The sequence below is a fragment of the Oncorhynchus gorbuscha genome, linkage group LG26, assembly GCF_021184085.1.
Source record: "Oncorhynchus gorbuscha isolate QuinsamMale2020 ecotype Even-year linkage group LG26, OgorEven_v1.0, whole genome shotgun sequence".
NCBI classification, from domain to species: Eukaryota; Metazoa; Chordata; class Actinopteri; order Salmoniformes; family Salmonidae; genus Oncorhynchus; species Oncorhynchus gorbuscha.
Window position 1 is genome coordinate 36,641,507 of NC_060198.1, and position 27,480 is coordinate 36,668,986.

Genomic DNA, 27,480 nt, shown 5'->3' on the forward strand with positions numbered 1-27,480 from the left:
TCAGTGTCAGATTTCGGGCTTTTTAACTCGGTGCCTTGTTTGCGAGATTGACCCAGTTATTGTGTAACTGTCTGCTTAATAAGTTGTGGCTTGCTAGGTGGACAATCATTATGAAAGTACCTTCCCCATCCAGGACTGCTCCATTAAAACAATCGCTACAATGGCCTGATGATTCATTGTGGTTTAGCTGTATCATAGGCCGCAGACACTCCAGCCAGTCAAGTCTAGAGCATGAGGTCAAGGTTTCAATGTTCATTATCATTCAGATGGGAGGTGTAATTACAGCCCTGGTCTGACTCATCAGGGGAGGGGCTACAGGTGACTAAAGTGTAATGCACTAGGCTACATCTTACGCCCCAAAAAGTTCAGGGCGCTTTTAAACGTGGCTGTCATATAAGTGGTCATAGCCCTTCTCTAAGCAAGAGCAAGAAATAAGTTCTCAATGTTTTGGCCGTGCCTCCTTATTAACCATGTCTCCCTGCACACTAATCAGAGCTTCCCAGACTTGGAATGATCTCATTATAGCAGCATGGCACAACTCTGCCCACGTCCCTCAATTGCTAAAGCTCGGACAAACATGACACAATGGTGCTAAAGCTGGGACAGACATGACACAATGGTGCGTAGACACGTGTTACACACTTCAAAACACCCAGTAAAAGCTGTTTATGGTAGACACCTGCACATTATGCTATTCACTCATGGTTTTTAATCATGGAGCTCAATGTCTGTCAGCGCCACATACAGTAAGCTCCAGAAGTATTGGGACAGTGACATTTTTTGTTGTTTTGGCTCTCTACTCCCAACACTTTGGATTTGAAATTATACAATGAGATTACAGCACTTTTTGTACATTTTAAGGGACCGAAAGTATTGGGACTAATTCACTTATGTATATTAAAGTAGTAAAAACTTAAGTATTTGGTCCCATATTCATAGCACACAATGACTACATCAAGTTTATGACTACAGATTTGTTGGAGACATTTGCTGTTTGGTTTGGTTGTGTTTCAGATGATTTTGTGCCTACGATAAATATATGGTAAATAATGTATTGTGTCATTTTGGAGTCACTTTTATTGTAAATAAGAATGTTTCTAAGCACTTACATTAATATGGATGATACAATGATTACTAGGGATGCGCCGATATTATTAGCCAATACCGATATCCAATATTTTCCTTGCCAAAAAACCCGATACCGATAACCAATATTTTACATTTTAGCGGCCTTTAAGCATTCTAGTATAGTTAACACACACAGACACAGCGGTCTAAGGCACTGCATCTCAGTGCAAGAGGCGTCACTACAGTCCCTGGTTCGAATCCAGGCTGTATCACATCCAGCCGTGATTGGGAGTCTCATAGGGCGGCGCACAATTGGCCCAGCGTCGTCCAGGTTTGGCCAGGGTAGGCCGTCATTGTAAATAAGAATTTGTTCTTAACTGACTTGCCTAGTTAAAGGTTACACACACACACACACACACACTGACCAAAAAGTTATTTTCTTTGCATTTACATATGTCCCCATTACCAGAAAAACATAATCAAAACCTATTTCTTTCACTCACATGCTCTGTTGTTTCGTTGTTCATTCTTTCAGTCTTTTCATTCTCAACCAGGATTTCATCATACAGTGAAGTTTCAATCCGGAATGAATCGTGAGTAATGATGGGTGCGAACGTTAGATGCACAAATATCAAACCCCCCCCAAACATAACTAACCTCCCCAGTTATTGTAATGGTGTGAGGTTAACATGACTTAGGGGTATGATATTTGTGCCTCTAACTTTCTCACTCATCACTATTCATGATATGTTCAGGATTATCCATAGTCATGGTAGCATCCACATTATTCTTATTTTCAATACAACTGACTCCAAAATGACACAATACATTATTTAGCATTCATCTCTATTGGCGACAAAATAATTTGAACCTCAACCAAAACAAACCGCAAATGCATCCGACAAATGCATCCGAGTCCCAAGCTTTATGTAGTCATTGTGTGTTATGAATATGGGACCAAATACTTATCTTTTTACTATTTTAATACACGTGAATACTTTTGGTCCCCTAAAATGTGGGGTCTGTGTACAAAAAGTTACGTCATTTCTCAACAGTTCACCCAATATGGATGAAAATACCCTCAAATTAATGCTGACAGTCTGCACATCAGTCATTGTATCATTTCAAATCCAAAGTGCTGGAGTACAGAGCCAAAACAACAAAGAATGCGTCACTATCCCAATACTTTTGTAGTTCACTACATAATGTTGACAATCAAGGATGACTGGGTCTCCCAAGAATGTTGATACACATGTTGTGTGACGAGCCTACATGTTGTGTGTGTGGACTGCATTGTCTCTTTTACTTTGAAAACATATAATTATGCCCAAATCATTGGCGGTACATAGGGCCTGAGTTACCCTCTTGTGTCTTCACCTATAGGCTTTCAAGGTTAAGGGATGGAGCACATTCATTGTATTACGTTGCTGTTCAGGTGAAAAGATGAATCAGAGTCTACTCGAGGCAGTGTGATGGTTGGCATGCCCCAAATCGTGGCTTGCTCATGATGTAACCCTCCTCTCAAACAGAGTTGTGGAATCATTTTATGAAACAAACTCACAGGGAGGAAAATGAAGGGAGCAGCAGTATTTCTCTGCTCCATGCCGTGGCGGACCTCCATGTCTGTTAAACAGGTTAGTAATATCCCTCTCTCCTCTGTAGCTCTACCCCGGCCTCTCCTCCATGAGTCTACATCAGAAATGGCAGAGGAGCCAAAGAGCTTTAGAGAGCCATGCAGCCACTCTAAACTGCCCAGTCCCAGCCAACAGTGGTGCAAGCTGGCAGAAGCTGAGTGCTCACTGTTTTGACTCCTCACTAAGCATCAGTGCTGTGGAAGACTTTACTCGACTGGATGACTTCCTCTCAGGCACATTGTATCACACAGTGGAAAAAACACATGTAGGCCTACTTACGCAGGGGTACCAAAAATACAGCAAAAAACATGGGGATGAGTTCCTTCTTTTTGGTTCTCAAAATAGTTGATGTGGACTCCTTATGCAATTACACAAGGCCTCATGGAGGAAAGGGTGATGTAAGATGGATGACATGTTCTCACACCAAGAATGTCGTCAGCCCTTTTGTTTGCATGGTCAGACAGGTTTAGCATTGAAAGGTTGCTTTACCGACTCTGTGTGACTTGTCTCTCCCGAGTGGCACTGCGGTCTAAGGCACTGCATCTCAGTGCAGTCTCTGGTTCAAATCCAGGCTGTATTACATCCGGCCGTGATTGAGAGTCCCATAGGGCGGCGCACAATTAGCCCAGCGTCGTCTGGGTTTGGCCGGGGTAGGCCGTCATTGTAAGTAAGAATTTGTTCTTATCTGACTTACCTAGTTAAATAAAGGTGAAATATATTTTTTTAAATATCACTTCCCTCATTGTCTCCATCAGGAGAATGGTTCAGTTTGGCAACAATGAATGCCACCTTCCCTCCGGTAGACATTCTCTACGGTCCAACCAGACGTCATGTCCCCTGACTACAGGTTCTTAGTTTGAGCTCATCAGAACATGGTGTGTTAAGTATGATACTGAGAGGTTCCTTGGAGCACATCTCTGATGGTTGACGTTTATGTTTTTTAAAATCTTTTTGTATGTGGAACATTTTGAGTCCTCTGTAATTCCAACATGCCTGGTCATTTTACATTGACTGTGTGTGACAGATGTACCTGATGTCAGCTCCACTGTCCATCAGTGTGTAATAGTAGTCCTGGGGATCCAATTCAGCTGTATTTATTTTGTGGTCATAATGTACATCACAGCAGGTTTTCTCCCACCCTCCTCCATTCCCTAGTTGTTGCAGGGCTCTACGCTGACCTTTTTTATAAAGAGCACGTGTGAAAAATGTAGGCAACACGCAAATAAATTTAGAAGCACACTGACAAATATTTGAGATATTAAAGATAGAACCCTTAATTTATCTAGGCGCACTGGCGCGCCTAAATAAAACAATTCTGGTTTGCACAGCAAAATATTTAAGTGCATATGCCAGTGAAATGATCGCACTGTAGAACCCTGTGTTGAGAAGACTTCTCCACCTCTAGAGTGTGGGAGATGAAGCATGTCTTTGAATGCTCCTATGATTTTGAGCCTAGTGAAAATCTTTTTTTCTTAAAAGCATGCTCTCTGTTTTCCTTATGATCTGAAGTGGCAGGTGAGATGATGAAATCTTGGTGGTGTTTTTTGCCCCACATCTCATTTTAAAGCTTTTCCTAGCAGCCTCTTTCCTGATCACTCAGCTCCTACCTAGACTCTTAATATCAGCATTTATTTGCCCAGCTGAAGTCTTATCAGATTAGCATATTTACATAAGTGGATTTCCTAAAATGTAAAAATTGCCTTAGATGGATATTTATATTTTCTACCAGTCCATTGGCCCAACCACATTTCTACACTTGCGCTCTGAAGAGTTGGGTTTGATGAAATTCTACTCTGCACTCCCCCACTAACCCCCATCCTGCCCAACTAGGCTACATTCAGGTCTACAGTTAAGTGGTGTGGCAAGGTCTTTAAAAAACAACCCACTTTTGTCTGGAGCAGAGTTGAGTGGACACATAGAGAGAAGAGTCCTGCCCAGCTGCAAACCTTCTGAACTGTCCCACTAAGCAGGGCTTTTTGGAGCGTGTGGCACGCTCATGTTAGCACAGCCAGCCCAGGCAGACATACCATGACACACAACACATAGGCCATATAAATGATCTAGTCTACAACTACCCTATAGAATGTCCATGAGGACCTTATTGTACTGTCTCGATTCTCTTTGAACCCTTGTGTGTGTGTGTGTGCGTGTGTGTGTGTGTCATGCTGTCCTGTCACTGTTCCCTCTGTGGAGAGGCAATGGAAGCCCCAGCCCAGATAAGACTCACATTATCTTGGAATGAGAGCCTAGACAGGCCCGGATTTGAGAACCCACCAGCGCCTAATGGGCTGGCTGGAAGCAGAGGGATATTCGCCCTCGAGAGAGTGGGGAAACCAGGAGATGGATCAGGCTGCAGGAGGAAGCGGATTGGTGATTACAGATTAGGACCTGGTCCACCTCCAACACTTGTTGATCCGAACTCTCTCCCTCTCCTTCCTTCTTTCTTCTCTCTTTTTTTAAGGCACAGTGAAAGGAGGAGTGGTTGGGGGAAAAGGAAGCCTTTTGTTTACAGAAGAACAATGCTGCGAATGAGAGCGCTCAGTCCTGGAGTCAAAACAGGGCTAGAGACAGGCTGGCAGGCAGGCTTTCCAGGGAGATGTCAGACTGTCTGGTAGATTGGGTCAGGGCACTGGACTAGGGGAACCAGGTGGAGGGGAAGAAGGGTGGTGCAGGGGTTAGCAGCAGCACTATTGTTTTGGGTCACACAATTATGATTTCACACTGAAAGAGGTTGATTTTGACATGTCCCTCTTTTTCTTTTGTTAAATTCCAGACCTGATTTTGACTTTGGACAGGCTGGTAATGGTGGGTTTTTATAAGGCAGTTCTCTTTTCCCACACCCCCACTTCCTCCTCCTCCACAGGCACTCCAGTGTGATGGTTAACCACAGAGCTGTAGACCAGGGTAGCACTGTCAATCCCCCTTTTTCCCCACAGCATCCATTTCCCATGTTTCATCCCACTGGGTTATAATTCGAGTGGTAGAGTTTGAGTGTGTGTTTGAGAGAGAGAGAGCGGGAGATGTGTGGGATCCAGCTGAAGTGCCTCCATTTTGTTTTGGCTAATGATTGTTTGCTCATTCAGCGTGTCATGTGACCTCTCCCTCCCCAGGTGGCGTGAGTGGTGGGGGTGCATTGAGTCCCCGGACACTGGATCTCTTTGTGTCCAGCGACTCACCCACGTCTCTTTCTCCATAGGTGGAACTTTAACTTTACCCCCAAGGTCTCTGCCTGCCTCTAACCTATCTGTTCATTGATTTTGACCGAGAAGACCAGGAAGTGGTGGTGTTTGCTGATCCCCCTCCCCACCCCCTTTGTGGAAGCTACCTATTTTGGTCTGTGATTTGGAAACCTATGATGTGACTAATAACCCACTGACTGACTGTCAGACACAAGGAGGATACACAACTCCTCTGCTTTCTATGCTGGAATGCCGGGTTATGTTCCAGTTTAGTCATTAGATATGTTCCACTTGTTTGTTCCTGTCAGTGCCAATGACTCAGGGCTTGTAGGAGGACAGGACAAGTGATACCACATCTTTAACAGGATATTAAGAGATGAGGCTTCATGGGTCGTAAGAGGGAAGTGTGTGTGGGTGGGTTTCTGAATGTATGTCCAGCTGCAGCTTCAAATTCCTCTCCAGCTGTTTGGTTGTGGGCCATTTAGATAAGAATGTGGAGTAAATGTAGAATATGTTAGCCTAAAAGGCTTTTGTCATTTATCAGAGTTGCATGTGATCCCGGTTCCCTATGAAGGCTGTGTGGACAGCCTGGTGATGGAGGGAAGGAGCGCGCGGCGTGGTTATCATTAGCATTCAAGCTGTGATATACAGCAGCTATTACTCACTTTGTCACCCCCACAGATACCTTAGTTGACTGATGTTGCAGCGCCGCGCCTGGTACAAGGCTGACACGATTGAATAACTGTACACTACAAGTCTACTCTGTCCACCCTGTCATATCCACACTCAAGTCATTCCAGTGCTATACAACAATTAGGAATGCCTCTTGAGCCCACCTCTATTATAGTGTTTTTGTTTGTGTGTGGTATTCTTCTCCATTACTGTATTCATAGTTTTAAATGTCAACACTCATTAGCCTACTCCTCTCCTGTTGTGAGCAGCTCAATTGTGCTGTCTTTCCTCCCTGTCAGTCACACTGCAGTCGTTGGGTCTTTGAGCTGGCGGCAGCGCGACCAGAATGAGAAACACAGACACACAGAGAGACCCTTCTCTCAGCCTTGACTCGATACCGCCGTCGCTATGACGACTGGGGATTTAAGATGCGCCGAGATGCAGAGGGTTACGTGATGTTTTTCCGGAGTGCTTAGTAGGGGCAGACAGGGTGAGAAATGTTTGGAAAATTAGTTTTGAACCAGGGGTGGGTTTTGGACAGGGCTGATATTTTTGATATTTCATGCTAGAAGGGAAACTGCTTTTGCCAAAAGTAGAAAAGTGTTTCTAACCTTAACCTAATTCTCCTAACCTGCTATGGTAATACTCCTAACCTGCTGCGTAAGTTCTCTTAACCTTCTGTGTAAGTTCTCCTAACCTGTTATGAAAAATATGACAAACGCTGTATCCCATCTAGTCAAAACCCTTCGAAATGGGTAATAAATAAGGTGGAATTGATTAGAATTGTCACTTTTTTGTACCATTTTTGACTCCAGCTATCTCCCTCCCAATCAAAACCTTATTCATTTTGGCAAGTACATTACTCGGTTGTGCAAATAAATCACAACTCCTTGAGAACAGTATTTTGTTAAAAGTGGACATGGGAAAGAAATTATGTGATTCTAACTAACCAAAATAATGTTTTTTACATTTCTACATATTTTTCCCAGGATTGTGAGTGTAGCACGTTTTGTGTCTGTGTGTGCAAGTGCCCATGATGTTTCATTCTCTGTATGTATATGTGTGTCAAATCAAATTTAATTGGTCACATACACATATTTAGCCGATGTAATTGCTGGTGTAGCGAAATGCTTGAAATGTGTGTGTGTGTGTGGCCATGTTTATGTGCCTGGATGGAGAGAGCTATATATTTGTCAGTGTGTGAGTATGAGAAAGTGCGCCTGGCGTGACCAATAAAAATAGGTTTATGATGCCGCCCTGTAGGTGCAAGCTGGCCGGTTTCCTTTTCTTAGGGAAGGCTCCTGTCATCAGGACAGACTTCCTAGAAACCCATACATTTAAAGAATTCTGTGTGCTGGCAGGAAATGGGGACAATCATTTAACTGTATGTCATTAAACAAAGATATCGTGATAGAAAGTAGATTAAATGGGGGTGTTCCGTAGGTTGGATCATATGGCTAACATATTTCTGTCAGCAATATGGTGTTTGCTATGTTTCTTCAGTGGCTTATGGACCGTTTAATGCAATATTCTGTGTTGGTGAGATGGGATGTGCAACCATTCTTTTTCTCCAGGATGTTTCTCTGACTGTCCCCCCACAGTTCTCTTCATTCAGATCCTTTATCAGTTCTTTCTATTTAGAAACTACTTGTGAATACACTATCTCACCAAAAGTATGTGGACACCTCTTCAAATTAGTGGATTCTGCTGTTTCAGCCACACCGTTGCTGACAGGTGTACAAAATCAAGCACACAGCCATGCAATCTCCATAGACAAACATTGGCAGTAGAATGGCCCATACTGAAGAGCTTAGTGACTTTCAGTTCATCAAATGTCTGCCCTTCTAGAGCTTCCCCGGTCAACTGTAAGGGCTGTTATTGTGAAGTGGAAACGTATAGGAGCAACAACGTCTGTCCTTAGTTGCAACACTCACTACATAGTTCCAAACTGCCTCTGGAAGCAACGTCAGCACAATAACTGTTTGTCTGGAGCTTCATGAAATGGGTTTCTATGGCTGTGCAGCCGCACACAAGCCTAAGATCACCATGCACAATGCCAAGTGCCGGCTGGAGTGGTGAAAAGCTTGCCGCCGTTGGACTCTGGAGCAGTGGAAATGCTTTCTCTGGAGTGATGAATCACATTTCACCATCTGGGAGTCCAACGAATGAATCTGGGTTTGGTGAATGCCAGGAGAAAGTTACCTGCCACAATGCATAGTGCCAACTGTAAAATTTGATGGAGGAGGAATAATGGTTTGAGGCTGTTTTTCATGGTTCGTGCTAGGCCCCTTAGTTCCAGTGTAGGGAAATTAACGCTACACCATACTATGAAACTCTAGACGATTCTATGCTTCCAACTTTGTGGCAACAGTTTGGGGAATGCCCTTTCCTGTTTCAGCGTGACAATGCCCCTGTGAACAAAGCGAGGTCCATACAGAAATGGTTTGTCGAGATCGGTGTGGAAGAACTTGACGGGCCTGCTCAGAACCCTGACCTCAACCCCATCAAACACTTTTGGGATGAATTGGAACGTCGACTGCGAGCCAGGCCTAATCGCCCAACATTAGTGTCCAACCTCACTAATGCTCTTGTGGCTGAATGGAAGCAAGACCCCACAGCCATGTTCCACCAACTAGTGGAAAGCCTTCCCAGAAGAGTGGAATCTGTTAGAGCAGCAAAGGTGGGACCAACTCCATATTAATGCCCATGATTTTGGAATGATATGTTCGACGAACACGTGTCCACATACTCTTGGTCATGTAGTGTATGTAACACCATGAGAAGTATTAAACAACCATCATCGGAGAACAATTTAAGAGCGTGGCTGTTTGACATTCAGATTTACACACAGATTTACACACATGTACATCATTATAGTTTACAGCCGGTCTTCACTCTCTAGTTTACTACGGGATCAGTCAAACTATCTGCTCAATACCTGCATAACATTGACCTACCTATCCTACCACGTATATTGGTGGTTAGGCTATATATTGACTGAAAAATAAGCAGTTGGCCCATGGTGTCTGAGTTCTGTTTTATTTTTTTTGACTGATTTCGAATTCTCAGTTTACTTTTTCAAGGTTTCTGTTTTGACCAGGGGTTTTTTCAGGTTTTCACTCTCAAAATCATTTTTTTTTATTTTATTGAAAAACAACTAAATTGGATGTTCTAAGTCCACAACAATGCTTAAACCACATCAGGAGACCACTTGAGGTCTGTTACATTTTTTATAAATATAGATTTTGGGGTGTAGCACATAGCTAGAGGCTATTATTTAGTGTTATTTTTGTAGTGTATGTGATGGTAGAATTAGCAAAACATGTATTTATTTTTTCAACTTTTATTTAACCAGGAAGGCCAGTTGAGAACAAGTTGTCATTTACAACTGCGACCTGGCTAAGATAAAGCAAAGCAGTGCCACACAAACAACAACACGGAGTTACACATGGATTAAATACCCACTAGATTGATGCAAATAATCCATTTAAGCATAGGTTACTTTGTAGTTAACATTTTATTGAGAAGGTTTTTTGGAAAGCCTTTCCATCTACCAGAAGACATGATAATCAAAGACAAAACATGACATTTTCATTAGCATCATCGCTAACGACTATACAAAGTGGTAGACGCGCTCACTGCGCATACACAGATGGGGAATTCTCGTTAACTCTTCAGAAAGTTGCAGGAAATACATATCACTGATGTATTCTGTTCATGTCTTATGTATGATAAGCTTGCTCAAATGAATTCATTTTCAATACATTTAGTTGATTCCCTACTAAGTTCAATAAAACAATTTATATGGTTAAATTCTGTTTTAATGTCCATTGCCGTTCTCCGCATCGCAGATTTTACAGGGCCCTAGTAATGAGAACTCCTCTCATGTTCTGATGGTTGGCTTACATTGGATGATGATTGCAGTCCGGTGCTCCATTCATGTGCTGCAGTCTATCTCAGCATTGGCTTCTCTGCTGCCATTGTCCGGTTTTCTCTGTAATTTCAGTGGTTTTGTCTTTGGTCCGCTGTGCTCGGCTGTAATTCGGCCTGTTCTATATTTTACATAAGTGTTATGTTGTTTTCCTGCTGTATTGATGGCTAGGTGTAATGTATGCTTACAGAAGGCCCGTTGGTTTTCATGTCCCGGTCAGAGGGACATTACTGCAAGTTCTGGTGTTCCGTGATGTGTCATTTCACTACCACAGTCAGACAGGCCTATTGTGTCACCGGCCTCCTCTCGCTTCCCTCTTCCTCTCTGCCAGTTTACATTTGGCTACATGAGACTCACCATTGCCCTGGGACTCCCTGTAACGTTTGAACTGTTCATGTCCATCTCCTGTAGCTTTGCGCCGAGGCAGCTGTGAAAATACAGAAAATTATCAGCTTTGAGAGTCTATTTCTTTTGATTAAATCATCTACTTTTGAGAAACGCACTATGGAGCTAGTTGTCAGGACCCAGCGTATGTCGTTCTGCCCGTATTAGGTTGTAAAAGAAGCCAGACCTGAATAGTGATATCACAGAGTGCTGTTACCTGATTCTTACAACTCCTCACCCGCTCACAGCACCTCACACCCCGACATTCTCTCTCTCTCACACCTCTCTGCCTGTAAATAATTAATTAGATCACTGGAGCTAGAGCGGGTGTGCAGAGCGAGGTGTTGTGGAACCTTTCAGGGGCCTGTGGTGTGTGTGATGACTGGCATACAGTGTCTGTGTGAGACTGACTGAGAGAGATGCATACCAGATGTTTGAGTAATGAGGTGGGTTTCACTGGAACGGAACACATTCCCAGGGATGTTTGCTGGAAGAAATTCTTCCTCGTCTGTCGAGCATGTTCTCCCTTCCCATCCCCCAAGAGGGTTTAAATTCGGTTAAGACCTATTTGTCTCCCTCCTCTCCATCTTAATGGTGTAATTTTCATTAAACCCAGAAACCCTTTGTGTGTGCTGAATGTATCAGTAAACACCATGTGTAGATGTTTGTGTTTCACACTGTGGTCTGTGATTTGTGTGTTTAATTCAGTCCATGGCACTCTTAAATGGTGTTCTGTTCCTTCTCATACGTTGTTTCAGCTCAGACCTAAATTGATTTAGGAGTCAGGTTATGTTTCACATGCAGTGTAAGCACTGTGGTTCTCCCTGTGTTTAGCTGTGGTTGGGTGGGGAGGGGCAGATGAATAGCGGTGTTTGTAGATTCAATGGCTTAGGCTGCTGTCTGCCCTTATGGGCCTGCCTTTGTTTATTTGTGTTAGCAAAGTAAAGTCTGGACACACCTGCATGTGAGCGGATCTCTGTAGAGAGAAAGACACACAAATGGCCTCGGGGCCCGCCAGACATGAGAGATTTCATCTCTCAAAGATCTGAAATCGACTCACATGGCAGATATGGACGGCTGTCGCACCGCAGCTGGCATCTATGGGGTGGTATTGAACTGCGCTGGTAGTGAGCATAGTGGGTGGATTTTGATCAGTGGGATGTGACCGGGATGGCCCAAAAAATACTTTGACCAAATACACAAAGGTAATTGAAGTACAATAGAAAGGCCATTATTGCCTGTGGCTGTGTCTGTACTGAAGCGAACCAGAGGGACTGGGCTTGGGCCGGGGCTGAGTAAGTGACTGAGTGTGTGTCGGTGACTCCAGACACCCAGGTGGCCGTTCATCCAGGCCTGGTGGAGGGTGTTTAAGTGGCTCTGCCTCATTGCCTCAGCAGCCCCTCCATGGTTCTCACTGGGGATCTGCCCAATCTACTACTCTGCTGCTGCAGGCTGGCTGCTGTGGGGAAGAGTATGCCCCTCCCTTTTAATAGTTCAAATTGAATTAATGTGCGAATGCCTTATGATTCAGCATGTCGCCAACAAGTGCCCATATGTATTATCGTCAAGTTACTTTCTTGGTTGACTCGCTGTTAATTAACTACTATAGCTATAAATCATGTTGATGTGGGTCTATTATCTGGAGCGGAACATTGGAGGTCCTCATGTCATTGAGACATCACCTGGTTGTCAGCTTATGATCAGTACACACACTCAAATGTAGAGATATAGGGTCTGGCACAATCCAGTCTGGCTAAAGATATATGTGCGTGTGTTTTCTCTATCACCTGAAAGTCACATTACTTGTCTTACATTACACATTATAAAAGAAATGCTCTTGCTGCCTATGTAATGTAGCCAAGGCTATCCATATCCAAGATGGAGCGCTTTTCGATTCAGTTCCCTGAGCAGCAGTGTATCACTTCAGCCCTGCACAAACCTCTCCCTTGGCAGTGATGTAACCACACGATCACAACAGCCTGTCAGTGTGTAATATGTGTCTATCGGCAACGATTAAAAATAACACCTCATTCTCCTCTTCTCTTTCAGTCCTCTGCGCCAAAAACCTGGTGAAGAAAGATTTCTTTCGTAAGTAACCCAGTGGAAGCTGTGTTTCTGATCCTCTATAGTTTTATAGTCAGGGGGCTTGAGGGCTTTGATGTCTGCAGTGTGAGATATGTATCCCCCGTGAGAAATGTGAAATGTGGGTCAGTTTGAGCTGATTAAAGAGGGCCTGCTGCCAGCTGCTAGAGTTCCCTACCATCAGAACGCCATGCTAACACACTTAACCAATCACTACACTACTCCATCAACGAGGAAAGGGATAGTAGCCTGTAATGTTACTACTGATATGTTTGTGGGGAGAAAGATGAGCTCACCACGTCACAATGATGTAGCTTATTATCAATATTAGCCAATAAAACTATTACTATTTTATTCCCTTTGTTTCGTTCCCATTTCATGCATTGAGTCACACAGGTCTGAAATATCTCTTAAGGATCGGACCCTTCTTTAAATTTTCGCCTAAAACGACATACCCAAATCTAACCAACTACCTGTCGCTCAGGACCTGAAGCAAGGATATGCATATTCTTAAAGGAAACACTTTGAAGTTTGAAGTTTGTGTAAATGTGATATTAATGTAGGAGAATATAACACATTTAATCTGGTACAAGATAATAAAAAAGGGAAAAAAACATTCATTTTCTTTCTCTTTTTTTCCATCATCTTTGAAATGCAAGAGAAAGATCACAATTAAATTCAATTTGGCCACTAGATTCTGGCCACTAGATGGCAGCAGTGTTTGTGTACATTTTTAGACTGATCCAATGAACCATTGCATGTCTGTTCAAGATGTTGTATTAAGTCTGCCCAAATGTGCCTAATTGGGGCAATTCTGTAGAAGTTAATTATGGGATATCAATAAAACGTTTATACCGTCATTTAAAGCTAGTCCATTTAAGAGTGAAAAAGCACAGCATTTCAGTGTGTGCTCTGTGTCCATAGTGGCTCGAGTGTTTGGGTGTGTTTGGGTCAGGCTGTCATGGAGAATGAGTGTTTTAAGGTCCCTCACTCAGGTGGTTTCTCTGGTGCCCATTCCTCCCATTCCAACCCTCATGGGCTGAGTAAACACTCACTCAGTTAGGGCCTGGGTGGAGAAAACTATGCCTTGTGTGGCAGCAAGGCAGGCTTGTCTCTGTGGGATAGTGTGTTTATGTATACGGAGAGATGTATTTCTAAGTGCAGTTTTGTTTTGTTTGTGTGGGCCTGCGTGGCATATGTGTGTGTGTGTCCGTGAGCCTGTGTGTCCACCACACCCAGGCTATCTGCAGGTAAATGTCGTCCAACAGGTCCCTCAGGTCTGTCTATTAGTGTCAATGTCATGTCCACCCGTATGTCTAGATATCTGTCACTCGGCTCAGGTTCAGTCACACTATCAGATTCACACATCAGCCATTCCTAGACTGTCATAGAATGTTATTCATCAAAGGTATTTTTCTTCAGGTGACCTCTTTTCCCACTTTCAGAAACCGGATAGTCTCACTTCCATCTGCATAATGAAATCATCAAATAATGATGGAGTGATGCCTGTAACATTTTCTCCTAGTACAGCCAGTCCTTGGCCAGGGCAATGTGCTGAGGCAGAGTGTGTGTGTGTGTTCCCCTGCAGGCCTCCCTGATCCCTTTGCCAAAGTGGTGGTGGACGGCTCAGGACAATGTCACTCCACAGACACCGTGAAGAACACCCTCGACCCCAAGTGGAACCAGCACTACGACCTGTGAGTCCCCTCATCACTCAAACCAGATAACGGATAGCGCAGAGCTTGCGCTTGACATACCATCCATATAGAAGCAGCTGTGTATCTAACAGAAATCTTACCTTAACCTGCTGATTTAGTAATGAACCAGCATTCTGCTGAACTGCGGCCCCTCTCTATAACTATCACCAGTGCCCTCTATGCTATATCTACACCAGTGGAGGCTGCTGAGGGGAGAACAGCGCATGATAATGGATGGAACAGCGCAACTGGAATGGCATCAAACACATGGAAACCATGCATTTGATGTATTTGATACCATTCCACCATTCCGCTCCAGCCATTACCATGAGCCCGTCCTCCCCAATTAAGATGCCACCAACTTCCTGTGATCTACGCATTCCCTCACCCAACTCCAATGTGCCAAGGGATGTGTCACACATTGATTCTGCAGGATCTAAATGCCTTACAGTAAGCTATGTTTATATCTGTCCTCTCACTTATCTGTAGGCCAGCAATGACAACTCCACTGGGGTAGTTAAAGTGAAAAAGAAAAACATTTAAATAGAACTGTGGGGAGGGAAACTAATCTCAGAAGCCTTTTACCTTTTGGACAGAAATATGTGCATGTCTTGTTTCACCCATGTCGCTTTTCCCAAGGACTGCGTGTCTTGTGAAAACAACCTGGAAATAGAGGGGGGGAGTGAACGTTTCCAGTATTTGGGAAAGTTCCCAATGTTTATCCAGCCGTCACGCGTAGCTAACAGAAAGAGGAAGCACATGTCTCCGTTTGTTTGGTTGCTCAGGATACCAGACCCTCTCCCACCATGGCTGTTTAATTAGCTTTTCATGTCCCATTTGACAGGAGGGAAACACAGCCCTCAGTCAGTCAGTCAGTCCCACTGTGGAGGAGAGAGAGTGCTGGATACGGTGATGGATGGGAGAACATCGACCTGTATGCTCCCAAGACGGAGCCAAATGCACGCACGCACGCACACACCTCTCCAGTTTTTTTTCACCTGGAACCTGCCTGTGTTTCTTCCTGTTAATGACTATGTTAGACCTTTAGGTGCCTTCCCTCTGTGTGTCAGGGTTAAGGATTACTACTCCATGCTAAGGCACATGGACTCTCCTCAGTGTGTGGAGTCTAATTGACTGAGGGTAGCTGAGCACACTCACACATATTCAAATGGTGTCTGAAAAACCTGGTGCTCACGCTCAGCAGAGCCAGAAAAGCCTTTGCTTAGTTGGCACTGAAGCCTTTTTCCATTGGTTGTATGTGCACAGCGTGAGGAAGTGTATGTGCTCATGGCAACATTGACACGTCAGGGCCTCCTCAGTGGTCTGACCAACAGACTGGTCCGTGACCTCTGACCCCAGCCAGCATTGTTGCGGAAGTGGCCTGTATGCCAAGGATAGCAGACTGTGTCTCGCTGGCAAACTTCCTCTCCTCGACTCCTATCCAGCCCAGTTAAAGTATGTGTAGCAGACAGACTGGACTGTAATACAGCTCTGAAGCCCTCCCTATTAGGGACAAACCTATCAGTTTCTTGTTCAGCACGCTTTAAACTACATTTATACTAAGTATAATATGTTAATGAATATGTCAAATAACATTTTATTTGTCACATGCTTCGAAAACAACAGGTGTAGATTAACAGCGAAATGCTTACTTATGGGCCCTTTCCAACAATGCAGAGAGAAAGAAAATAGAGAAATAATAGACAAGTAAAACACGTAATAATAAATACACAATGCATAACGATAACTTGGCTATATACATTGGGTACCAGTACCAAGTTGTTGTGCAGGGGTACGAAGTATTTGAGGTAGATATGTACATAGGTATAAAGTGACTAGGCAACAGGATAGATAATGAACAGTAACAACAGCGTAAGTGATGAGTCAAAAGAGTAAGTGCAAAAAGGCTCAATGCAGGTCGTCCAGGTAGCTGTTGGTGAACTATTTGTCTTGGGGTTAGAAGCTGTTCAGGGTCATGTTGGTTCCAGACTTTGTTCATCGGTACAAGCTTGCCGTGCAGTAGCAGAGAGTCTATGACTTGGGCGACTGGAGTCTTTGACGATTTTGAAGGGCTTCCAATGACTGGCAACTGCTTGGCATCCGACCGCAATGTGCTACAGGGGGTAGTGTGAATGGCCCAGTACATCACTGGGGCCGAGTTCCCTGGCGTCCAGGTCCTGGATGGCGCCTTGCAGTCGGATACAAAGCTGTGGTGGAGTTGTATAACCTTTTGAGGATCTGAGGGCCCATGCCAAATCTTTTCAGCCTCCTGAGTGGGAAGAGGTGTTGTTGTGCCTTCACAACTGTGTTGGTGTGTGTGGACCATGATAATTCCACCACTCCACTACAGCCCCGTGGATCTCCTCCCTATAGGCTGTCTCATCGTCATTGCTGATCAGGCCAACCACCGCCGTGTCGTCAGCAAACTTAATGATGGTGTTGGAGTTGTGCGCGGCCATGCCATGCAGTAGCGGGTGAACAGGGAGTACAGGAGGGGACTAAGCACGCACCCCTGAGGGGCCCCCGTGTTGAAGGTCAGCGTGGCAACTGTGTTGTTGCCTACCCCCACCACCTGGGGGTGGACCGTCAGGAAGTCCAGGATCTAGTTGCAAGGGAGGTGTTCAGTCCCAGAGTCCTTAGCTGAGTGATAAACTTGGAGGGCACTATGGAACGCTGAGCTATAGTCAATGAACGGTATGCATGGTTCAGTGTTGCTTGCCTCGAAGCGAGCATTGAAGGCATTTTTCTCGTCTGGAAAGGCTCATGTCACTGGGCAGCTCGTGACTGGGTTTCCCTTTGTACCCTGTGATAGTTTGCAAGCCCTGCCGCATCCAACGAGCGTCAGAGCCGTTGTAGTAGGATTCAATCTTAGTCTGTATTGACAAACTTCCTGTTTGATGGCACATTGGAGGTTGTAGCAGATCTTCTTTTAAGCGTCCGGAATACTGTCCTGCTCCCTGAAACCGGCAGCTCTAGCCTCTAGCTCAGTGTGGATGTTGTACTTATTAATGATGCCGGTGACTGATGTGGCAGCCTCCTCAATTTTTGGGGATGAATCGCGTAGCATATTACAGCCTGTGCTAGCAAAACAGTCCTGTGGCTTAGCATCTGCTTCGTCGGACCACTTCCGTATTGTGCACGTCACTGATATACACTGCTCAAACAAAATAAAGGGAACACTTAAATAACATAATGTAACTCCAAGTCAATCACACTTCTGTGAAATCAAACTGTCCACTTAGGAAGCAACACTGCTTGACAATACATTTCACATGCTGTTTTGCAAATGGAATAGACAACAGGTGGATATTATAGGCAATTAGCAAGACACCCCCAATAAAGGAGTGGTTCTGCAGGTGGTGACCACAGACCACTTCTCAGTTCCTATGCTTCCTAGCTGATGTTTTGGTCACTTTTGAATGCTGGCGGTGCTTTCACTCTAATGGTAGCATGAGACGGAGTCTACAACCCATACAAGTGGCTCAGGTAGTGCAGCTCATCTAGGAGGTCACTTCAATGCGAGCTGTGGCAAGAAGGTTTGCTGTGTCTGTCAGCGTAGTGTCCAGAGCATGGAGGCGCTGCCAGGAGACAGGCCAGTACATCAGGAGACGTGGAGGAGGCCGTAGGAGGGCAACAACCCAGCAGCAGGACCGCTACCTCCACCTTTGTGCAAGGAGGAGCAGGAGGAGCACTGCCAGAGCCCTGCAAAATGACCTCCAGCAGGCCACAAATGTGCATGTGTCTGCTCAAACGGTCAGAAACAGACTCCATGAGGGTGGTATGAGGGCCCGATGTCCACGGGTGGGGGTTGTGCTTACGGCCCAACACCGTGCAGGACGTTTGGCATTTGCCAGAGAACACCAAGATTGGCAAATTCATCACTGGCGCCCTGTGCTCTTCACAGATGAAAGCAGGTTCACACTGAGCACATGGGCAGACATGACAGGGTCTGGAGACGCCGTGGAGAACGTTCTGCTGCCTGCAACATCCTCCAGCATGACCGGTTTGGCGGTGGGTCAGTCATGGTGTGGGGTGGTGTAAGGGTTTTCCTGTGGTGAAGTAGAGGAGGACCAAAACGCAGCGTAGTTATATTGATTCATGTTTAATAAAAACAGATAAACATGAACACTACAAAACAATAAACGTGGAAAACCAAAAACAGCCCTATCTGGTGCAAAACACAGAGACAGGAACAATCACCCACAAACACACAGTGAAACCCAGGCTACCTAAGTATGATTCTCAATCAGAGACAACTAATGACACCTGCCTCTGATTGAGAACCATACTAGGCCGAAACATAGAAATACCCAAATCATAGAAAAACAAACAGACTGCCCACCCAACTCACGCCCTGACCATACTAAATAATGACAAAACAAAGGAAATAAAGGTCAGAACGTGACAGGTGGCATTTCTTTGTGGGCCGCACAGCCCTCCATGTGCTCGCCAGAGGTAGCCTGACTGCCATTAGGTACTGAGATGAGATCCTCAGACCCCTTGTGAGACCATATGCTGGTGCGGTTGGCCCTGGGTTCCTCGTAATGCAAGACAATGCTAGACCTCATGTGGCTGGAGTGTGTCAGCAGTTCCTGCAAGAGGAAGGCATTGATGCTATGGACTGGCCCGCCCGTTTCCCAGACCTGAATCCAATTGAGCACATCTGGGACATCATGTCTCGCTCCATCCACCAACGCTACGTTGCACCACAGACTGTCCAGGAGTTGGCGGATGCTTTAATCCAGGTCTGGGAGGAGATCCCTCAGGAGACCTACCGCCACCTCATCAGGAGCATGCCCAGGCGTTGTAGGGAGGTCATACAGGCACGTGGAGGCCATACACACTACAAAGCCTCATTTTTACTTGTTTTAAGGACATTACATCAAAGTTGGATCAGCCTGTAGTGTTGTTTTCCAATTTAATTTTGAGTGTGACTCCAAATCCAGACCTCCATGGGTTGATAAATTCGATTATCATTGATAATTTTTGTGTGATTTTGTTGTCAGCACATTCAACTATGTAAAGTAATAAGTATTTAATAAGAATATTTCATTCATCCAGATCTAGGATGTGTTATTTTAGTTTTCCCTTTATTTGTTTAGCAGTGTATAATGATGAGATGTTAATTAATCTCCTATACCTTCATAGATACAAGTATTGGGATGAAAAGACACATGCACAATGTTGTGTTCCCATAGCCTGGACCAGGGCCTCTGTCCCATCTCTGCAGCTATAGGGACAGGGGGAACAGGTGGCGGTAGTGTCCCCAGGGCCCAGCTGGTTCTGTTCTGCCTGCTGAGGAAGTATGACAGCCTGGCCTGCCTAGCACCAACTGCCATGCATTATGCCATATAATGTAGCTCAACCAACCAGAGACATAACATAGAGATGGCCTAAGAGGAGAAACTCTTATCTTATTAACTCTTATCTTACTCTTAATCATATTATCTGAGAGTTTGGTATGTTTGGCATGTGTATAGTGTATGTAAACATACTGTATCTTGTTTTGAAAAGCTTAATCCAATGTCTAGTCTACTGCCCTTATTATTTGATACAATAATCATATCCAGATCTGTGTTGGATGTAATAATTCCCCCCTACAAATCTGTCCTGCATTCTAATGCTCTCAGATAGCATCCCAGACAGGCATTTGGCTTCTACTCAAAATGTCCAGACATCTTACTCACAGCCCCATTGTTTCATATCCCTTTAGTTTCTGTAAGCAGCATGGTAATTATAGTGGGATGCAGTCTGCTAACTGTATGGATGATTAGTTTTACACTGAGGAAGAGAACTGGGCTGAACAGATGTGCCACGTCAGGTTCACGTAGTGTGAGTTTAATACCCAGGCCTCGACTGACACACAGTACCTAAGAGTGATAACAGAGGCAGTCAGGGAGTAATGTTATGGTTCAACTGTTCACTCTCTCCTTCTTTTCCTCACTTACACTATCCTATTTCTATCCCTCTTTCAGCCTCTCCTCCTCCCTGTCTCTTTCATTTCTCTCTCCCTCTCTGGGTGATTTTGGGTCGAAGGGCTGCCTTTGGATGATTTATGACTCACAGGATCTGTCTGCGTTCGTCCTTCTCGTACCCAGACACTCGGGGTTGGGAGTCGCACATTCATAGATGCCGGGCGGAAAATCCCTCTCAGACACCTCCTGACTGTGTTCTTGTGGGGACGCAGCCCGCGGTGACAGGCAGCCCCGAGCGGATGTGTGCCTCCCCAGCGGGGACATCCAGGCAAAGACTGGCCTTTTGGAACAGTGCATTCACACAGGCTTTAGTAACATCTACAGTACATTGGAAGTGACTGGTCTCTCTCTTCTCTCCTCAGATATATTGGAAAGTCTGACTCCATCACCATCAGCGTGTGGAACCACAAGAAGATCCATAAGAAGCAGGGGGCTGGCTTCCTGGGCTGTGTACGCCTTCTATCCAACGCCATCAACCGCCTCAAAGACACCGGCTGTAAGGACTACCTGATTGAATTAATGTGCGTGTGTGTGTGTGTGTGTATTTAATGCTGTGAGGCAATGTCTGTGTAGTGACGCATTGTTTGTCCCACAAACGGAGTCACAGGCTAGCGGAGTCACAGGCTAGCGGAGTCACAGGCTAGCGCCACAGTGACTAACCTCTGTTTGTCTCGGTCGGCAAATCTAGACAACCGGTCATTTTACTCAGACATGCATAATTGTACAGCTATTTAAATGTAAGCATAGATTTGTTATGTCCCTCGGTTGTGGTCTTATTCAAGTGTATGTTTGTCATTCTTTCGCTTGTGCTTTTTGCAGCTGTTCCACTGTGTCCTGTCCACAGGCGTTTTAGGGGGCTTTGGGTTTGTGTGTGCACGCTCATTGCCCCAGTCTTGTAATGGTTTGACAGACCATGTTTTGGTCCCTGTTTAGTCTAGATGCACATCCTGAGCTGATCTGCATGACACTCAGACAACAGTGAACAGATAGTGGCATTTCTCATGTCTGCAGGCAACGTGACATTTCTTTGGTCCTTTTTTTTGTTTTGTTTTTCAGCCTGGGCTGAGAACGTAGACAAAGAGTTTCCAGACATTGGCAGGGGTTCATGTCCATGTTCAGTCTGGGTGGAATAGTGCCGGCTTTGTGCGGAGATTTGTCAAATGTTTGACCTCTGTAGTGAACTGCAGGCTGCTCGGTACCGATGCTCAGTGATTTTTTTACGGTCCATGGCCACTCCACAGACCATCTGTTCCAGTACATATCCCATACCCAGCCTCCAAGGGAGGGAGGAGAGGAATTCACTGTGGGTGATGTAAACGATACAGAGCAAAGGGACTTGTCTGTAGGGGGAAAAAAAACCTCCCAACACCATGCTAGTTTACATGTCTCTCAGACAGTGATCGATCCCCCCTTTCTCTCTCTCCTTCCCCTCTCCCCCCGCTCTCCTCCTTCCCCTCTCTCCCCCGCTCTCCTCCTTCCCCTCTCTCCCCCCGCTCTCCTCCTTCCCCTCTCTCCCCCCGCTCTCCTCCTTCCCCTCTCTCCCCCGCTCTCCTCCTTCCCCTCTCTCCCCCGCTCTCCTCCTTCCCCTCTCCTCCACAGATCAGAGATTGGACATGAACAAGCTGGGCCTCAATGACAGTGACACAGTGAGGGGTCAGATAGTGGGTAAGTACAGCGGTGACCAGCAGGCCACACAGACCACACACTCATGTACATTCACGTAACACTGTTATGTACCTGAAGTGTTACCACTCCATTATTAGAACCTCAGGCTAACCACAGTTGTTTTTATAATGCTGATAAGACCTCAGTATACCACCACGCATAGAAATAGAACTAGGAAAGAGAACAAGAAACCCTCCCAACACCATGTAGGCTCCCTCCAGTAACCTGAGCCTGCTGGGTGACTTATTTTCCCAGTGATTCGTTGGTGTGTAAAGCATTGAGCGCTGCCCCTGAGCGTGCCGTGCCTCTGACACCAGGCTTGATGAGCGCCTCCCTCTGACTTCAGACGGCCCGCACTTCCATCTGCAACACAGGGCCTGGTGACAGACAGTCACAGCACCACTGACCCACCAACATGGGCACTGAACAGCCTGGGTGGTAGCAGAGAGGACAGGGTTAGCTAGCTACAGTAGACATAGAGTCTAGCATTGATACGTGCCCTCCACTCACTTCTTGGGTCCTTTCCAGAACTGGGATTCGGGACTGGTCAGGCCACTGTCAGAGTGCAGGCGGCTGGCACTTCTACTTCCAGACACGATCATCTTGTCACCCACAAGAGGGTTTGACCATGTGATCCTCTTAAAAATTGATTCCTCATTGAGCCCTAAATAACATCATTACAGTATTGCATTACATCAATTCACAGTTTTAAAATAGTTCCGTTTTAATCTCTGGTATGAGAGGACATGAACAGAGTGAGATTCTACCACCCAGTCATTCTCCTATGTGTATCTGAATGTGTCTGTGTGTCCAAAGTGAGCCTGCAGTCCAGAGACAGGATAGGCACAGGAGGCCCAGTGGTGGACTGCAGCCGTCTGTTTGACAATGACCTGCCAGACGGGTGAGTACCATACCCACCAACACACCACAACTCCATTTAACATTTGTCCGTACTGGACAGTGGACCCACTATCACCACATCATACCCTCACAACAGGGCCAGTCTGAGCCTATCATAACCACACTGCCCCACAACCAAAAGTGTTCCAGACAGCATGTGGTGTGGTGTTCCAGACTCCAATCTAAGTAGCCAGAGGCTCTGCTGTTCAGACACTTCACCAGCTTAGCACGACTGACCTCAGCACTGAGCCAATGATGTTGGCTGGGGTTAGGGAGTTTAGTCTGGGGTTGGTGTGCGCCAGAGGAATTGGGTGAGCAGATGGGAGACTGTGTCCTATTAGCTAGCAAGAAGCTCTGTGGGGAATATCTAGGTCATGTTTAGTAGAGGGGGAATGTTTTGAAACAGAGTGAAACAGAAGGTACTACCTGAACTTGGTTGCCCTCAATGTCCACTCACTGCTTTGTACTTGTGTGTGTTTGTATCTACTGCATCTAGCTGGGAGGAGCGGAGGACTGCGTCTGGCCGAATCCAGTACTTGAACCACATCACACGCACCACACAGTGGGAGAGGCCTACCAGGTGAGTCGGCCTGGCCTCAAAGTCTTGATGTAAATGTAAATCTGTGACACTCAAATTAGTATGATATGTTTGGTATGATGACATAAGGTTACTGAAGCCAAAACACTGAAGGAGGGAGGTTGGTCGGGTAGGATGGGTGGTGGGCGTATATAGCGAATGTCTAGCAACCCGAACTTTAGCATTTTTGCTCATTAGTAACTACTTAGCATATTAGTTAATCCTAACCTTAATTCTTAACTCCTAGCCAAGCTAACATTAGCCGCCTAGCTTAATGTTAGCCACAACAAAGTGGAATTCCTAACATATCATACGTATTGAAAACTCTTAACATATTGTACAAATTGCAATTTGTAACATATCATACGAATTGTAATTCATAACATATGCTAAATGGAGGGAGACCAGTTTACATTTACTATGTTATGTCTGTCCCTGAGTCCAGGTTGAGTGAGTACACAGTCTTACCCACTACCCAGCCTCAAACCCATGGCATGAGGCATGAGTCCCCAAGACCTAGACAGCATTGAATTTGTATTAGGAAACACTGCAGACTATTGAACGGGGCCCTAAGACTCTTGTTGCTCCAGACGGTATTGTTGCTCCACAGTCTCTGTCTCTTTGCTCTTATCAGCTCCCTTCCTGTTACTCTGCTCTGCTCTAGACTGGCCTCAGGCCCCTCACTCAATACTGCTCTGTGTGTGTGTGTGCCTGTGTCTATGTCTCTGCCTCACTGACCTCATGATGCTTAAGAAAGCAGGAGCAAGCCAATGTCTGGCCCTAGCATCTAAGCGTATTACAAGCACAGCTAGATATGAAATACGAATAGACACGGGCCTGATTTGAACAAACCTACCATGAAGGATATATTATAACCCCCTGTCTGACTGTGATCTCCTCCTGTTCCCTGTCTCTCCTAGGCCTGCGTCGGAGTACTCCAGCCCGGGCCGGCCTCTCAGCTGCATCGTGGATGAGAACACGCCCATCCTGAGCACCAACGGGGCCACGCCCACCATTCCGTGTGTCCCGTCCAGCGACCAGCGGGCCCAGGAGAGACGCGTCCGCTCCCAGAGACACAGGAACTACATGAGCAGGACACACCTCCACACACCCCCAGACCTGCCCGAGGGATACGGTTAGTGGAAAGAGGATTCTAACACACAATATGGACACACCTCCACACACCCCCAGACCTGCCCGAGGGATACGCTTAGTGGAAAGAGGATTCTAACACACAATATGGACACACCGGACATACACCAACGTACACACAATCACACTATAGGACGACCACTTCGATTCCCACAGCCAGACTAGACTGGAGCATTCTGTATTATGAACATCCTGTATGAGAGACGTGTCTCCTTCTGTTTTAAGACCGGTGTCGTCATTGCAATGCCTCAGTGTTAACTGCCTCCCTCCTCCTCTCTTCAGCCCAACACTCAGCTGAATCATCCTGCTAATCTGTGTCCCTATTCAGTCCCAACAGCACAGCCACCATGACTCTGCAGCGCAGCATAAGCAGCCTGACAGGCCCCATTTTAAAGAACTAATTGAATCGATCTAGCAGTTAAAGTCTGGCGGCAGCCGTTCACTCCTCCCCCTCCTCTCTCCTTCCTCACATGCAGCCCATAGGCGGCTGCTTGATATTCAGACACTGTGTAGTCTTGCTGAGGATTTAGGAGTGCTAGCCAGAGAAGTAAATCACAGTAGCCCAGCCCAGCTCTACAAGATTAGGAGGGTGCTGTCTCTTTTTGGTCCAGCTCCTCTGAACCGCTGTCAGCAGCCCCAGTGGCTGGCGAATGCGTTGGTGCTCAGCGGGGAGAGGGAGGGGGGGGTGGAAGTTATGTACACGCATGTTAGAGAGACAGGGCGGTGGGTCCTAAGGAATGCCAGAGAAGAGCTTCCAAGCTCATGGAAATATCTCTGTCAATCTGTGATGAATGAGCTCACCAACACACAGACAACCATCTTCTCCCCCTGTCAGCCCCGCAACTGGGATCCAAACTGACTCAATCCCTGCTTTTATCTCCTTCTGTCTGATCTCTGTTACTCTTCCACACACGCTCGGATTAAGATACGCACATTGACGCACCAATAACAATCCTCACAGTGGAACAAATGTATAACTAACAGCTTTATTTTCCTTATCATCCACTCTCATCTCTCACTCATCTCTCACTCTCTCACACTCATCTCTCACTCATCTCTCTCACTCACCTCTCACTCTCTTACTCATCTCACTCTCACTCATCTCTCACTCATCCCACTCTCTCACTCATCTCTCACATGTGTGTACTTGTCTGTAACCATTGCTCTGTACCTCTTATACCTGTATGAGTAGCCATGCTATTGTTCCCCCTTACAGAGCAGAGGACCACGCAGCAGGGCCAGGTCTACTTCCTCCACACCCAGACAGGAGTCAGCACATGGCACGACCCTCGAGTGCCCAGGTATACCCACCACCACTGTCTGAACACACAGTGCCCAGGTATACCCACCACCACTGTCTGAACACACAGTGCCCAGGTATACCCAGCACCACTGTCTGAACACACAGTGCCCAGGTATACCCAGCACCACTGTCTGAACACACAGTGCCCAGGTATACCCAGCACCACTGTCTGAACACACAGTGCCCAGGTATACCCAGCACCTGTCTGAACACACAGTGCCCAGGTATACCCACCACCAATGTCTGAACACACAGTGCCCAGTTATACCCAGCACCACTGTCTGAACACACAGTGCCCAGGTATACCCAGCACCACTGTCTGAACACACAGTGCCCAGGTATACCCACCACAATCAGTGGCTAGCTCTCTTTGGGCTATGAGAGAGGGCTGGTGTCACAGTCCTTTGTAGCTCAGTTGATAGAGCATGGTGCTTGCAATGGCAGGATACTGGGTTCGATTCCAAGGACCACCCGTATGTAAAATGTATACGCTCATGACTTTAAAACGCTTTGGATAAAAGAGCTTTGGATAAAAGTATTTCCCCGTGGAAATACGTGTGATAGATGCTGTTCTCTTGCCCCTGTGGAAATACGTGTGATAGATGCCGTTTTTCTTGCACTTGATGCTATCCTCTTGGTCACGCCACACCCAGGTTGTGTGTGCAGCAGATGCTGGGCTGCCAAGCTCCCAGTGCTGAGAGGCTTGGTCATTTGGCTGGGCCTCAGTCCGATAACTCAGTACCGCTGAAGTGGGGCTGCTGTCATTTCTTAGTTGCTCTCCACAGACGGCTAAAGGAGTCCAGCTGAAAGGATTGCATGGCAGCAATAAGTAATTTAGACAGGAAGAAGAAGAATGGAATAAAAGTGGTGTCGTTTAGGAATCTTTTCTCGCGCCTCTTTGTTTCCCAGTTACCGTCAGCCTTGAGGTCTGCTTCATTCCCTGACTTTGATTGGTCTTTACGTCTCATTCTTTCTTGGATTCTTTCTATTTTCTGCCCTTCACCTCTGACTGTGTTGGGGATTTGTGCTTCCCAGAGACCTGAGTAATGTAAACTGTGAGGAGCTGGGCCCACTGCCCCCTGGCTGGGAGATCAGGAACACAGCCACCGGCCGGGTCTACTTTGTGGACCACAACAACCGCACCACGCAGTTCACAGACCCGCGCCTCTCCGCCAACCTGCATCTAGTCCTTAAGTAAGTATCGGGTTATACCAGCGCCACAAATTAAACATGGTCCAGAGCCTCATAACAGCCCAAATTA

The 27,480-nt window shown here is 46.0% G+C and overlaps 1 protein-coding gene across 1 annotated transcript in view; it reads left to right on the forward strand.

The window, feature by feature from the left end:
* The window catches only part of LOC124015174 (E3 ubiquitin-protein ligase SMURF2), a 51,820-nt gene that overhangs the window by 10,163 nt on the left and 14,177 nt on the right, over nt 1-27,480 (forward strand). The window contains exons 2-10 of the mRNA XM_046330179.1: nt 12,918-12,956; nt 14,539-14,647; nt 20,985-21,118; nt 22,222-22,287; nt 23,104-23,188; nt 23,684-23,767; nt 24,685-24,899; nt 26,133-26,217; nt 27,255-27,413. Of these exons, the coding sequence (XP_046186135.1) occupies nt 12,918-12,956; nt 14,539-14,647; nt 20,985-21,118; nt 22,222-22,287; nt 23,104-23,188; nt 23,684-23,767; nt 24,685-24,899; nt 26,133-26,217; nt 27,255-27,413 (976 nt within the window). The remainder of the gene's footprint in view (nt 1-12,917; nt 12,957-14,538; nt 14,648-20,984; nt 21,119-22,221; nt 22,288-23,103; nt 23,189-23,683; nt 23,768-24,684; nt 24,900-26,132; nt 26,218-27,254; nt 27,414-27,480) is intronic.